The sequence below is a fragment of the Epargyreus clarus genome, unplaced genomic scaffold, assembly GCF_041222505.1.
Source record: "Epargyreus clarus isolate Ecla_fem2 unplaced genomic scaffold, WU_Ecla_fem_2.2 ptg000034l, whole genome shotgun sequence".
Lineage (NCBI taxonomy): Eukaryota > Metazoa > Arthropoda > Insecta > Lepidoptera > Hesperiidae > Epargyreus > Epargyreus clarus.
This window is the reverse complement of record NW_027332239.1, coordinates 3,573,621-3,590,871: the sequence shown is the minus strand read 5'-3', so window position 1 is coordinate 3,590,871 and position 17,251 is coordinate 3,573,621. Positions and strand designations below refer to the sequence as shown.

Genomic DNA, 17,251 nt, shown 5'->3' with positions numbered 1-17,251 from the left:
TTTTCATAGCAGCCATAGGAGTAGATACATTCTAAAAATTTTAACTATCTACCTATAACTATATTGATGATCAGACGCCATAGGCTTAGTTTAGTAATAAGGGTCCGTTTTTACTTGAAAGATAGGTACGGAATACTAAAAATGATATAAAATTCCATTTCCATCCAAAGCTAAATTTGAAATATTTTAAAAACAATTGACGAAAATAGACAAATATTTCTGTGTTGCAGCTCCAAATAGAATAGAACGAAATTCAATTTCACGTACGTAAAAGTCTTATTCTCGAGTCAATGGATCTCGGAGTATGTGTTCAAAATCCTTGTCGGGTTTGACGTAGAAATATTAGCATTTAGATTAAGTCTCTGTTGGTGAGACACATAGCGTTCACAGTGGACCAATTTTTCACAATCATTTTGCAGGGAATCCTAAAATCGCTTTTCTTACTTCGCAACTGAATATGAGTATAAATGCGAAAAACGTGGGCAGAGTAACGATTATACATTTAGTCATATATGTTACTGGTCTTACAACACCATCAAACTTTTATGCCAAAATGAGGATATGAATGAAGAATGAACACAAAAATGCTAAGCAAAACCCAGTGGAGCCATGAAGGTGTAGAGAATGCATTCATCAGTCATCAGGTATTAAATGTTCATAATTTTAAATTATCATGACTGGTTACTGCAAAAAAATAATGAGAATAAGGATTCAAAGCAAAACTACCAGCGCAGAAATTTACCACCGTACCATGGGTATATAGGTTTTGCCTTGAAAAACTATTAGGAAGATCTGATTCCGTCTTGGATTCAATCTCTTAGGACAACTGACCTAAGACCGAAGTATGTCTCTGTTCGAGACCAACACCACACACTAAAGGACATTCTAACGCCAAATTCAATCTAAGGCCACTGATGTCTTGTCTCCGAGTCAATGGCTGTGCGCTCAAAATCCTTCTCGCTTGAGATTATTAGCATTTAGATTATGTCGGAGACACATGGGCTGGGCTGCTTTGCATGGTTTGTGAGGGCGCGAATTTTACGGACATAATTGAGTTGCGTACTTTATTCACGTTGGACTTCTGTTTGATTTAAACTGGCTAATTAAATGCTTATTTACCTTAATTGGTTGTCATGTTTGTTTGTTATTAAAAGGAATGTTTTTGGTTACGATGTTTGGATATTACTATTTCATGTAATACAAACATTTTAAGGTTTGATAGTTTCAATACATTGCGGCGCTTGGCGGAGCGGTCATCATATCGGTCAGACAGTGGGTTCCAGGTTCGATTGCCGGCCAGACAAATTTCGAAATGGTGAAATAATATTCCTAGCCTGGATGTTTGTCTATTCGTCATTGTTTGACTCATGTAACCCACGACACAGAAAAAATATTAATTATGAGCTTAGAAAGTGTTATTACTGGAAGGAAATACGTTCATCTCTGTCACCCTAAACCGCATAAATTTGCTATTTTCATAACGTACAAATATGCAGCTGTTATTCTGTTGTAAAAATAAATTGCCATCAAAGCGACAACGACGTATTGTAGGTCAAAGGAAACTTGTTGGTTATGCACGTCAGTGGCGCAAATTAGTTTGTCCCATCGCATCCATTGATCGTACGCTTACAACCACAATATGACATACCCCGCCATCCCTTGCATATTAAAATGCAAATCGAAGTCGGCGGCGGCGGCGTAATTTTTTCGACGAATCGATCCGTCGAGCGTAATCGAGCCGGGCATAGTCACGTTTGTAATATTTTCGTCGGCTGTCGTAAGGACCGACGAATTTGCTATTCCAATATGTGCACACGTAAAATTCGTCGGCGCGGCCAATAAAATTCTTAATCGAAAATTAATGATGCTGAGTGCGGTCGGTCGGTGTCGAGATGAGTCGTTGTTTCTGTAATTTTGTGGAGTCGGCTTCGGTTGTATCGTTACGTTCATTAATTGCCTTCATAAGTTCGCCGCCGGTCGTTTTATCGCCGACGCAGCCGCGTCTCGCTTATGCAAATGATACACGCCACGTGCTAGTAACGATGTCATTACAATTTAAGAAGTAAAACAATAACTGAAAGGATGGTCTCGGACGTGTGTATAGATATTAGATATACTGTTTGAGGTTGAGATTTAATTGTATTTATACTCTATTGGTTATCGACATTGGTAACGATTTATATGTAGACACCTTTTAAAAAAACTAAGTAAATTTTAAGGTCACATACAGTTTACTTTTTAGACCCAATACTGAATCTACCAAGAAAGTTATTCCTAACACCATAAATCTTAATGTATTAAACTTTGTAACTATAAGGTATTATTTATTTTAGGAAATATTAAATACTATAATTAATCCGTAGTATGTACTTTTATTATGTAGGTGTTTATTAGCTTTTTCGTATTACTTTATTATGTGTAGTTACCCTTTATAAAGCCAAAAGTTCTAGTTAAGCGAAATAAGGACAATAATCCTTTAAACCGGCGGAAAATCGAAATAAAAGATACATTCCGAATACCGACATACGTGATGTCGTACAAACTAAAGATCTCATTTTAATAAAGCCGCGTACATAATTATGCAGGGTTGGACCCTACGCGGGTGCGACTTTCGGTCGCATTTTATGTTAATGTGCACCCGCCCTTATGCTAATGACGAAATATGAGAGTATTCATACGGAACGACTATTTAACCCTCTCCATTTGATGTATTGAAGTAGTACGTAGCACATCATCATCATGATTACTGTAGAAGCGTACTAAACGTATGAAATCCGAAATTTCCGAAAAGTTCGTTTGAAATGAGCTTTATTGATTTAAGTTCTTGATAACTAAACTACCTTCATAATATTGGTTTAGGTGTTCAAAAATGAAATTTGACGTTTTTTTTCATTTTATTCAAAGTTAAAAGACTTATTTAGACAGAAATTTTCCTAAAGCTTAAAAATAAATGCTGCAATAACTCTGAGGATTAAGTAACAACGCCCTGAAATAAATTTAATGCGTCCTACACCTTATGTAAAACGTAACCTTTCATTGCTATTATTAAAACTAAAGAAATGAATTAAAACGACTTATTATGTTTTTTTTAATAATATGGCAGTAGCAGACGAGCATGCAGTCCACCTGATGGTAAGTGGCTACTGCCGCCCATGGACGTCTTTATTCAACCCCGGATAGGATTAGATATTCCTACGTGAGGTCGGCCACAGATGCGCCGCTACCCCTCAGGACTAATCTGGAACGCCTCGAAAAAGTATATCTCCCTTACCACACCCTTCAAAACGGAACACAGGAGCGCCCAACACTGCTGTTATTAGGCAGAGATAGGTGTGGCGGTGGTGCCGCCGGGGTCGAACCACAAAGGGTTCTACCACCTTCAATAATCAATATTTTGAAAAAAAAAATCCATTTAAATGATTATTAAAGTCTACCTTTGTATGTTTGTGTCAGTATTTACGACATACCTTCGTAGACATAAAGATATTTTATTAAAATTGTACCCTAAAATATTCTAAGAAGCCTTATTAAAGCCCCGAAACGAAACGTAAACGAAATTCCCGAATTAATTTCCGGAAAGGCGATGCATAAAATATTTACTGGCTAATAAGCGAACTTCAGCAACATTGCACAGACGGCTTACTTCGTTAGCTTTGTTTATAACTTTATAACTTATATTCGTGCACCTTATAACTATATAACTTAATGGTCACAATAACCGAACTCGTAAAGTGCGTTCACGGTTTTATATATTTAATATCTTCAGTCGTAAATCCTCCCGAGGAATGAAATACGTTCTGTGTTACAGTTTATTTCGTACATAAAGGCTGTCAAAATAAGCTCATGAAAACTGGTGAAGTTGAATAAATAGAATAGAGAATAAACAATAGTAGCAAACGAGCATGCAGTGTATAGTCCGCGTCAAACTTCTAGTCCGCTCTGAAGTTGTTTCGCGGAACTACAAGCTTATACTACGTAGAAACAATAGGGAACAATAACGCAGCTAAGTATCCATTGGCGAGAGCGGACGTGTGCCAGTGGAGTCCCATGCTGTCTTCGTCCAACTAATATCTACATTTTTATGGCGACGCGACTCGTTTCTATATTCAGAAAGGGACCAGCAGTTTGACGCGGACTCTACCTGATGGTAAATACACAGCGACCGCGGACATTTATAATCGACCCTACTAAAGACTAGAGTTCTACCTGAGCTAGGTCATAGTTGTAGCTACCCCTGAGGACTACGTTAGAAAGCCTCGAATACTTATACTTCACCTACAATCTAGGACGTAACAGCGATTAAAAATTAAAATTGCCGCTATCAGATTGGAATTTTTTGTGGCGGTGGTCCCGGAGTCGTACCACTAAGGATTTTATAATCCTACAAACTCTTGATAAAATATTGTATTTTTTTGTCTTCGATTATTTTAAAACAAAGAGTAACTAACTACAGAATGTACATGTTATATTCCTATCGGTTTTAGGTTTGACACGATAAAAAATCCGGATTTTGTTTGTTGTGCGCGATGAACAAAAAGACAAAATACTGCCCACTGTTAGCATAGATTTTTTTCTTTTTCCGAATCGTTACTGCATTCACAATATGTTTTTAATCCGTGTTGTTTCTGCACGGCACATTGGAGTATAAAATTCGGTTCGTTTTTAGGGAACTTTTTCAAACTAACATACAAAATTACTACGATGTATTGTTTATAATATGTGTGTATAATTAAAACTAAATTTTGAATAATATAGCCAATATAATTAGAAACGTAAGCCATTGTTAATGAAATATATCATTATAGATTTTTTCTGAGGTTAAAACATTATAGAGAATTTAAAACATATTAACTAATTTTGTACAAGTTCTCTATTAATCCCTATACATAAAAGGGATGTTAATCGTTTGACATGAAATCATTAGTCCAAATTCTAGTCTACTTAGTGCCTCCCTGAAACTAACTATCTAACCATCTGTTTGACAGTATATTAATTCATTGTCTAATAAATAATTGCTTTCAATCGACCGTTATCACTCTAAAATCACTGTATAATGTCTCCCGAATACTAAAATTGACTTTTCCATCAAAATCACAGTCGATAATGATTACTTCAACCTACAATTATAACTCTATTAGCGTACTAAGACTTAATTTCACATTCGTAAAAATAATTATATGTAACAATGTACCAAATGTTACGTTCCCATGAAAATTCTTTGACATTTTTTCACCTGGGTGTTATTATGTCGAGTGTTATTTTTCGGTTACCGCGTATATAATTTTAATAATTTGAGCCGGTATATCGTCAGTTCTTTCACAAATAGTGTTATACTATATATAAAGGTATAATGGTATACTAACTTAGCTAAGGTCGTTGCACCCTCATTTGTACTTCATTAAGGATGACTAAAACGATACTACTAGATACCTGTACGTATGTAGGTATAACTGTTAATAAATGTTGAAAATGTACTCTTGTTTGCCTATATTTCAGATAGAACCTAACTATGCTGTTGAAAAAATTTCACAAAGTTTAAAAAACAAATGTGTAAACGTACAAAAATTTAACAAAAGGCCAAAAAAGATCTTAAATATAACTCCAAAACTAGATCGCATTATAGATTTCAGAATTAATTCTGAAATATTTGAAGTGAACTGAATAGTCAATTAATGTTCGTTATTGATCCAAAAACCTACGTTGAATAATACCTATAAGGTTGAATGAGGCTTCAATTAGAATAGTCCTTAATAAGGCGCTAAACAAATGAAGGTGCAACAAACAAAAAAAGGAAGGCAACTCACCAGCGGCGTCGGCTTGAGAGTTCAGGAACAGTAGACAGACGATCAGCAGAGCGGCGGTGCTGTGGTGCGCGCGGCGCCGCTCTCGCATCTTATCGGCGCCGGGCAGCGCCTGCGCCAAAAACCACGTCACAACCCGCCTTACAGCCCCACATCAGACGGGGACACCGCGAAACTCCCACTATCTTCTGCGCTCCTGGTACTTTACTTACGACTACTTAACTATACACATCACAACCCAGTTTTGCCACTTAATAACTAACCTAATTTAAGTATAAGGTAGGTAATAATTATCACAAAAAATACGACAACCGCTTCGATGATTCAAAAAATTCGAAAAAGGACAACGATTACAATTATATTATTATATTATGTACAACAATTTTCGTTCGACATTCGGGTTCGTTTCGTTACGTTCAATACGTTAGATCACTGTCCATTTTGGCAGCAGTACAGTCCGGATCCAACTCAACCATATTCCATCGTGTCACCGTGTCCTCAACTGGTTTCTTTCGACACAAAGCACTGGCACGTTCGTCCGATATCACTATAACCAAGACTTCTCTCGATCAAACACATTTTTTGTTGTTTGCGGCCGGAACCATATGTTCTCTGCTTTTGCACCTGAAAGAACGATTCATACGTTATACATCAGTATAATTTTATACTGAAATATAACAATGAACGGAATTGGAATGCGCATCTTAAGCTGAACCGTAGCGTACTGTATTCATCTGTTACATTGAAATCAGCTTGATTTTCCGATTGAAATTTATTCCCAGAAATGGTACAATTATAGTAATTTGCCAGCTATTTCGTTATTACTCGTATATTGGTAAAATGATATTGCTTTGTCGTAAAATGGCTTTAAAATTATTGAATCGTAAAAAATTACTTAATTTGCTAAAGTCCAAAAAACTACCTTATAGATGACGTATTATTTTAGACTGCGACGGTTATAAGTACGGAAATGCAGATTATTCTCGGAAAAAATATTGTATCGATCTTCATTGTATATTTTTATGAATTTTAATAGTATTCATTTAAAATAGTCATAACTGACAAAAACTCAAAGGAAACCAAACAAACTCAATTTACTTTTATAAGTGCGTAATTCAATCCTCAATTACATATTCTTTACAAATTTCAACAATCAAATAGGACAACAGTCTGCATGATATTAATTGGGCACTAGCATTGACATTTGCAATCAACCCCGAATAGGAATCGAGTCCTATCTTAGACTGCCCGCAGATGTATTACTCCCTGCGGACTGAATTCGAACGTCTCATGTGTCTTAGCATACCTCTCGAACAAGAATATACTCGTAGCAACGTTAAACACTTATAAAATAGAAATAGGTGTGGCAATTATCATTGAATCAACCACGATAGGATCATGATCAACCCATTATTGTCCCATAGATAGGCACGGGTTTGCTCCCAGAAAAATCATTTGGACATATTTATTGGCATAATTCACCGCGCTTGACAAGTGTGTATTATTAGATTTCACACATCTTTTGGAATTTTGTATTTTTAATCCCATGTGTGTAGGTATCCGATATTTGTCTTTATTATTATTATAGCAAGTGACGATAAATATCCAAAACGCACATAACTGAAACATCAAAGGTGATTCGAACCTCAGATTCCTCCCGATTGAGAGGCCAAGTTTCAATCAATAGGCTTATCAGTATCACAAAAGACTATCTTTATTAACAAAATTATTGAATTGTCAATTGAGAGGTATAGTCAATCCACATCCTACTACAATTCACATCTTAAAGAACGTGGGATAGCAAACGGGCAGTTTGCGCGACTTATAACTTCCAATAAGACGGGCCAGGTGTGGCCGGCGGCCCGCTATTTGCATAGAACGTATCAAATACTCCTACAGCTCTCTATTTCAACCGACTTGCCAATTACTCGAGCGCCTTCGCAAACTGGACGGTGAGAACAAACAGCTGTGTTATCATTGCTTTATTGATTGGAATTGTAGGTATCAACTGTAAATGAAAACATCATCTGTCTCAGAGAATTCACCATACTATTAAAGTTGGATAAGTAATCATTTGAAAAACAAGATACGATCATATTCCTATCTTTTTTATGTTAAGACAAGTGAAATCCCAAAAATGGGAGAGAAAGAGAGTACAGATAATGATGATGATAATAATTATAGTGATAAAATCTGGAGACTATTAACGCATTAATTCCAAATGTTACCGAACTGTAATATGCATCCATTAAATTTAAAATTACTTCCTGACTATAAAGACAAATCCCACGTAATACAAAACTCAGGAATATATCAAAAAAAGAAATTTAAATTAAAATAATCTTTTAAATAAATAATTAAAAATAAGAACAATCCTAACGTAACCAAATCTTCAACTTCTGTGAAAAGCTTTAAAATCATCTTTATATAAATTACCTGAATCATAAATGTACTTAATTACTAAGTCAAATATATCATTTACAGTAATATTGGCGAAGACAGCTCGAAACCCAACGGGACCAGGGAATGTAGGCTTCGCGAAATTACTACCTTCCACTGTTTACGTGATTAATCGGTCATATTCAACAATGTACCTACTCTTATCATATTTGTATGTAATAGGGTTGCCTCACAACATTTATAGTATCTATAGTCTTAGATAAGTTTATTCATTTAATACAAGGTCTACTAAAATATTCTTTCATTTTGCAAATTTTACAATACGCAAAAGGGAAAGTGATCGCACGTTGATTTTGGGAGAATCACTTTTATTATTCGGCAGCCCTAAGCAAAATAAGCCATAATTTTAATAAACGAATAAGCTTCTGTAAACATATTTCTTTGTTTTTGAAAACTCATATGGAATCTTTAGACGTACCATCACGTGCTCAAGGTCATAACTAGAAAAGCTCTAGTAAATGCTATAAAGGAAAAACTGAAGCTTAAAAATAGTCAATTGAAAAGGGAAATAATGTAGCCTATGTTCATCACTCAATTTAGAAGAATCCAACAACACTTCAGATGTTTAAATTGGTCAAGCCGTTGGCTTATATAACGTATATAAGGTCAAAGAATGCTACATACATACATACGCTTGAAAAACATTATCCTTTTCAATACTTTCATTCTTCGAATCTAAGTTTCAAACACATTTCTTCACGCAGACATCCTTATACGAGCAAACTTTAATCACGGTTCTATCTTAATTAACTAAGTGACGGCATTATTTGCGAACTCTCGCTGACATCTGCTACAATTAGCATTGTACAAGTAACTTAGAAGATGTGGTATATTCCACAAATAACGACGCAGATGCATTTGACGTAGCTAAGATTGTTGAAGATAATAAAGACGTAAAAGATTCTAGATCTTTGACAAATGCTAAGGGTAATATTAATTAACAGTAAGATTCGCATGGATATCTTAGCTAAGTTGCAAATTTGACTATTATCGATGTTGTACGGAAGTATAGAAGATAATTGTATAATTATAAACTGAGGATGAATTATCAAGTATATGACTGACGATGCCAAAAATTACAAATTGCAAAGTGATAGAGAAACGACTTCACAAAACTTCTTCGACTGCATAAAAGGAGGATATTCTTTAATCGATTCGATTATAAATAATTTGAACATACATATTTTACTAGTAGAATAGGAGAGAGAGTAGAGATTAGAGATTTCAAATCAAACAGGATAATATTGATGATATGATGAAAATATTAAACGAAATGATTTATCTTAATTTAAATGTGCTTTTACTAGAAGAATTAGAGACCCTGTTAGAGAAAAATTTGAAAAATATGCAAATGACGCTTCATTCTATATCAACATGTTTTTCCCAGAATCGATCATTTTGACACATTTTACCGATCTCGACACATTGTCATTTTACCGTCAGCACATTTTACCAGCGTCGACACATTTTACCAGCCCTACAAGAGACTCGTCCGACAGTCATCTATCATGGCGCACTCGGAAACGTTTAATCACGTCTCGATCTTAATTAACTAACTAACGACCTTATTTGCGAACGCTGACGTCCCGGGGGTATATTTTTAAATGGCATTTGGGATGATTCGTTGCCGGATTTATCGCGGTTCACTTATTGTTATTGGAAGATTGGGGTGTCAAGGGAGAAATGGTTTCAGGTTTTGAAATTGGATAGTTATTTGTACGTCGTTAATTTATTAGAGGATTAAATAACACTTTCAAGTTTATTACAAATTGTAAGCAATTTTAATTGGTTTTTCTTTTAATTTACTTGGATTTATTTCCGTCCTAACGGTATTTTTGTGGTATCGATGAATGACGGAATAGTCACTATTATAATCTCACTGTTATTTTAGGTTTGATACCCAGTCAAGCTTTAAATGATGAAATAAGATTTTTGTTTTTGATTTTGTTTTATCTTCTGTTTTTATAAGAAAATGGTAGTGAACTGTTTTATTTTTACCTAATAAAAAATTGGTACTACATACAAAACTTGCACATATTAAATGCTCAAGTCTATCATCTGTCAATCCTTTACAAATTGACGTTAAAACGAGCAATCCATGTTTCAACTTAAGCACAATACGTATACTGGAATTCGACTACATGACACATTGACGTTATCATTTAGGCGGGCGACACACGTGATCCCGCGGCGCAACAAATGTCATTGTCACCGATAATCCGGAGCTTTGCGTCAACGTGGCGCAAATAAGCGTTGACATGCGCCAAGTGTCGGGTTTTATAGAGATTATAGATTTCTTTTCAGTTGCCTTTATTTTTCAGTTTTATGATAAAACCACAACACATTTAATACAAGTAAGAATGATAACAAAATATTTTTTTTTTTCTAAAATTAACGATAGTCCGAGGTTCAAATCTATAACCTCTTCAAACCTCTGAATTTGCAAAGTATTGTGCGAATTACAAATTATTTATCACTTGCTAAAAACAGTGAAAAAAAACATCCTGCGGAAACCTAAGAAATACATACCTAAGAAATCTAAAAAAAAGGTATATGAAGTCTACCAATTCGCACTTGGCCAGCGAGGTGGACTATGGCCTAATCCTTTTCTTTCTGATAGGTTGGGTCGTTTCTGATGATGATGTGCCACTTACCATCAGGTGGACTACATGATCGTTTTACTTCAATATAAAGTTAGAAGGGTTGTAGCAATTTTGTAAATACAAATAAAAATCACAATTCTGTATGTCTGTCTGAACAAATAAACGCTAGCATAAACCACAATGAAATTAGGCGTAGGCTTATTGATACGGTGTTTAAGTGGCGGCCATTTTCTGCACCATTACACGTCACACGGCCAGTGTGGAGGATAGATTATCAGTGATAATGTATTTGTTAAATTTAATGGCACGGCTCAATCACTGTGTTACTGTAATGTTTGAATTTGATTTTCGGCTTATATTGTATTATGTAGCTGGATATGTTAGTTATTAATTAACAGTTTGTAAAGATACTGCATTATTACAATAAATTATTACAAAGCCCTTTCTTCAATGAAGGTCCTATAGTAGAATTCTCTACCATGGGTGCCATGGACACAAACATGGCCAAAGACCCACCACACAATCTACACCACAATTCAAAAAACAAACGTCATTAATCTTTTACTATCACTCCTCTGAGAGTGAAAGAGGTTCCAGCCAAAATCCTCAGCACTGGAAAATTTTAAATTAGAAGACTTACACTTTTGAGAACATTTGGTTACGAAATATCTGGCATCTAGGTTGCCTCACGATGTTTTCCTTTAGCGTTACAGCATGTGATAATTAATTTGTAATACTCTTAAATAATTTAACACAATATCATTCACAAATATCTATTTAACAATCACACACTGCGTTCCTCTAACTATTAAAAATATAAAAGAACGAAATCTTAAATACTCACACATCCAAATATTTCTATTCTCTTACTTCAACGTTTGCACACATAAAACTGATTGTTTGCACACAGATGCGTCGACGTTACGCTGTGACGAACGTCGCCATGATTACTTTGATTAATGTTTTAAACAGCATTCTGTATGAAATATTTCGCGAGCATACACGTAATTTATATTCCAGCTGTTTTGGAAGGTAAATGTCCCTAAATTAGATCCTAATCCACATATTCCTTATATGTCTTTAGTTTGATTAAAAAGCCAATATTTTTGAAGTTACGCGTCTTGTAGTGATCTCTTCTTTGCGTGATTGCGTCATATTGACAGACTTTGATTGAAGACAACGCCATCTAGTGGTATTGATTTTTCATTTTATATTACGTGAGATCAAGAATACCACAAATTAAAAACCATGTAAATTGTTTAAACAATACAACATCGAACGTAATTAAGTACCGTTCAACTGCCGCCGATTACAGCTCGCTGCATTCTTCTAAAAAAAGTAAAGTCAAATAGATGTGCCCCCGGCTCGTTAATACAAATTGAATCGGCGTTGCATTAATTTCCTGTCAACAAACGCGCCGGTTTAAACGTCCGATAAATAAAAACGGCTCGCAATAACAAACGATCTGTATGAAAATTCAATATCCGGCAAGTTGCGAGAAATGCAGCGAAATACGTAATCCAATGAATTGAGATTTATATGCAGTGCTAAGGTTTAGTTGTAATACGTTGACATGGTAATGGGCCTTGTCGTGGTTTCGGTGTCTGATGCTGGAAACTCGACATAAAATTGACAACTTTCGAGTTTTCGGAACTATGCGCGTGTCAGAAACCAACTTATTTTTTATTTATAATATAGGAGTAGCAGACGAGCATGAAGTCAACCTGACGGTAAGTGGCTACTGCCGCCCATGGACATTTGTAATAAACCCCAAATAGGATTAGATATTCCTACCTGAGGTCGGCCACAGATGCGCCGCTACCCCTGAGGACTAAGCTTGAACGCCTCGGAAAAGTCTGTCTCCATTACCACACCCTTCAAACCGGAACACAGCAGCGCCTAACACTGCTGTTATTAGGTAGAAATAGGTGTGATGGTGGTGCCGCCGGAGTCGAACCACAAAGGGTTCTACCACCTTCGAAAACAACTGAACTGAAGTCATAAATTGTCATTTCTTGTGACGCTGAAGGCTAAGCTAAATGCAAAGATATGGAGGAGTTCGACATCCTACAATTGGCTGGCATAGAGGTCTATGATATAAATACATAGAGATACAGGATCACACAAGTTTCTACCACCTTTAAATGATACACGTGAAAGTAATGAGTGGACGACGTAGTGACAAACATTTGTTCACTCAAATTACTGGATACATTCTGTTAGAGTGGTCTACCGAAAAGTATTTAAAACTGTTCAGAAACTCCAATGTATGACCAATGACCCTCAATTAAAATAATTGACATGATTGAGGGTTAAGTCTAAAACATTATGAACATCAATGAAACAAGTATCACGGAGAAATCAATAATATTAGTTCTTCAATTATAGAATAAGGGAGATGTTGTAATCAAGTATCGCGCGTATCGTATATGTTCAGCAGATTGCGGAAGGTATTTGTATCTCATTTTTTGGCTCGTCTTGCAGCCCAAACGGCTTGACAGATTAACATATGAAGTGTCGTTGGATTCGTCCAAATTGTAGAAGAGACATTAACTATATTTTGAAGCAGCAGAATTCATTGTTTTATCCCAATTCTCTAGGTTATTACATCGCATGTTTCCATACTTATACTTAAAAAGTTGAAAATATTAACCCATTCAGTGAAACACTTCACCTGCCTTAAATTTATGTGAACCACTATCAAAAGTTACGAAATGTATATTGGTCTATACCCTAACCAGCGTTATGGCCACAATAAATCCATTGAAATCCGAAGTGGCTTTTGAACAATAAAATTATAATTAAGTCGAGCTAACCCCGTCATAATGTTTCGTGCTCCACTGACCTCGACTCCGCTAATAACGGATTGCTTTTCTAGTGGAATCGATTTACAGTTTGGGTAAGTGGTATAGAACTACATGGATTGAGAAACTACAAAAATCTGCTTCACTCACTTCATCACAGTACTTCTACATTATATAACTATCTATCGATATATTCGATTCTGTCAATTGGACATCTGAAAGATGTTAGGCCAAAACAAGTAAAATAATGTAAATTTAAAAGCAGTAGAACTTTAGGATTTTCAATTGACGAGCGTCACTTGTTGTATCTTATAAGTTAAATGTGTGTGTTGCTTACAAGAGAAGCTGTCTTTCCATTGATGTCGTAGGGAAAGGAGCTCCATATGCACTGTCTATGGAACTTTTGAAGAGATGTGTGTTGTGGAGTTCTTTTCTGCTTTTCCATAACGATATAGATTTTCAATTTTAACTAAGGAAATAAATACAAAAGACTAAGAATCCCGCGATACGATGATGCTTAACTATTATATTCGCCAATACAACTATGTTCACAACATTCAGAGCTTAAAGAAATAGTTGATAAAATATTGTAGTTTAATTAACAGCTACATTTCAATTGCATATTTAGATTGAGTACGAGACAGGTTTAAATTCGCATCAACAAATAAAACGTTTCGAACGCCCCCATATCCATATCTTCTTCAATATTCCAAAATTAATTTAATTTTCAACTAATATCGCGAATACCGACAACGTTAACTACGAACTATAACATTGAACCCTAAAAGGGGTCCGGTAACAAAAACTTATACCTGTAATTCAATTATAGTTGGCCAGGTTCGTTTGTATCGCTCGCATCAGTTTTTGCTGAGTAAGGGCCGACCGTTTATTCCGCGACTGTACTAATTGCTTTTTGCTATCGCGCATGTGATGAAAAAACTTGAAGTCAAATTGATTGTGACTTTTTGCCTCGGTTGTACATTATTGTTGTGTCGCTTGTTCCGTTGCAAAAACGGTTGAAATAACGTTATTGTAGTTCTTCATGGTTGTACATCTGGTATCTACTCGTATTCTATATACGTCTATTATGTTAGAAGCTTTCGTCTCCTATTTGGCTCCTTTGAAAAATATTTTCTTAGTTATAATGTTCCATAAATATAGTCTTGTGCAGTGTTATTAGACTAGGGTTAACAACCATCCGTTGGTCGACCTTAGACGGAATACTAATGATGTTGTAATGTTAGGAGGATTTTTGTAGTATTTAAACAGTGCGACTTACGCCCATTTTTAATAAATCAATCTATCCACTGTTTATCACCCAAATATCGACATTTGAAAATTTCTTCATACCCGAAAATGTCAAATTTCGAAATTTGGTAGGTAGTAAAAATATGTTTTTTTTTTTATAATATAGGAGTAGCAGACGAGCATACAGTCCACCTGATGGTAAGTGGCTTCTGCCGCCCATGGACATCTGTATCAACCCCAGATAGGATTAGATATTCCCATCTGAGATCGGCCACAGATGCGCTACTCCTGAGGACTAAGCTGGAACGCCTCGGAAAAGTCTGTCTCTCTTACCACACCCTTCAAACCAGAACACAGCAACGCTTAACACTGTTATCATTAGGTAGAAATAGGTGTGGCGGTGGTGCCGCCGGAGTCGAACCACAAAGGGTTCTACCACCTTCCATACATTAATTATCATAATAACCGGCGTTAAGCGTTAAACAGCCTAGTGTTTGACGGCCTTAACCAGTTACGGTATTACTAAGTTCGATCCATCGAACCATAGAAATGTTATCGCAACCGCAAACCGTATACTAAATTAACAGACGCGTAGAATCTGGTGCGTAAATCAGTACCTTCATTTAAACGTGTATTTACATACATTATGTCTACAAACTTTAGAGATTAATACTGTATTGTGTATGATGTTAGGTAAGAAGGTAGACTGCTTTGTAGTTCCATTGCAACTTCAGGTAGGATTTAGAGGCAGTGAATATAATAGAGATGCTTACTGGTTACTTCAATTTAATAATATAATTTACTGGTAGAAAATCTATTGAGTATCCATTTACTTGCGCTACGCTGATTATAAAAGACAAATACGGGGTTCGAAGTTCGATTCCCGACTAGATAATGAATTTAGTTATTTTTTTTAATTTGTGCATTTGCGTTTTTATTACTCTTATACTTGTACTGTGACCAATGATTCGTAGTGTAGTTTTTAGAGCGCGGAAAATTTCATTAATATTTTCATAGAACTTTTCTTTTTAATATAGATAATTTGGAGTCTATCGAACTTCGACTGTGTGATATCTCTAAGTTCAAAGCTAATACTAAATTAGCCAACTAATTAACAAACACGTACTGTTGTCAGTAAATCAGAGAGCGCCGCTTCGGTAGAGCACGTACTCATATGTAGCAATCTGCGCAGTGTTTGATTTATGCTAAGGTAGAATAGTTCTAGAAATTAATGCGTCTCCCATTATACTGTACGTGTGATAGTCACCCGTAGATTAATTCGGGTATTTGTTAGTCACATTTGCTATGCTATCATTCCTATTTGTACGTTTTTTTAATGAAATTGATAAGGATGCAGTCCATCTGATGGTAAGTGCTTAGGTTTTGAGAAACACTTGAGTTTCTTAAAAACATTGTAGAAAAACAAAAGAGCCTGTAACACAGTGAAGGTAAGTGACCTTAGTCGTTCATGTAGTTGGAGTAATGGAGTTGTACCAGATATCGATCACACATGTGAACATCCCCGATGACTAAATTGGGCATTCTTTGCGCACTACAATCTTTTTAAATCATTTATTGTAACAGAATATTGTAATTATCAATATGAATCAATAATTAATTGTAAAAAATACTATTTTCATTTTAATACAAATGAAAGCATGCTTTTCATAACTTCTTTTTATACATTTTTAAATAAATATTTTAATACTATGACAAATGCAATGAAACTGACAATATTGGCACTAGATTGATTATGCTGTGATTTCGTCAATGTATAGTCGTTCAACGGAAAATGACATGTCTAGTTACACCATAACATTAGCTCGCTGGAACGGTGCCTAGTGTGAGATGCGCTAATCTCTGCTAATGCTTACATTGGCAGCGTTGCTAATTGTCAAAGTTCGCGCGCCCTCCGGCATGCAACTTCGCATATCGCGCGGCCGGCATATGCGGACAAACTTCGCATTAGGCCCCATTTATATCGCAGACATTGAACCCGTCAGATATGGGTCGTGGCAATCAAAATAATATTCTTCAATAGACTATGTATGCGTTTTAATATTTATCGAAACACAGCCATGCAGAAAAATATTATTTTGTTTACCACGAGTCTGACACACTCAGCCTGTTATTATATTTATATTTATCTTTATCGCGATCTGTGATTTTTTATAAAATAATAATAGCAAACGAACATGCAATCCACATGAAAGTAAGTGGCAAGTATTACACATGGACATTTGTAATCAACTTCAGATACCTAGTTCTACTTGAAGTCGGCCACAGATGCTTTGCTATCCTTGAACAATAAGATAGAACGCCTCAGAAAAGACCT

At 35.6% G+C, this 17,251-nt stretch overlaps 1 protein-coding gene across 2 annotated transcripts in view; it reads right to left on the bottom strand.

The window, feature by feature from the left end:
• The window catches only part of LOC140755783 (tyrosine-protein phosphatase Lar), a 511,387-nt gene that overhangs the window by 256,914 nt on the left and 237,222 nt on the right, over positions 1–17,251 (bottom strand). For both annotated transcript variants that reach the window (XM_073091105.1, XM_073091106.1), the window contains exon 3: positions 5,805–5,913. In XM_073091105.1, the coding sequence (XP_072947206.1) occupies positions 5,805–5,913 (109 nt within the window). The remainder of the gene's footprint in view (positions 1–5,804; positions 5,914–17,251) is intronic.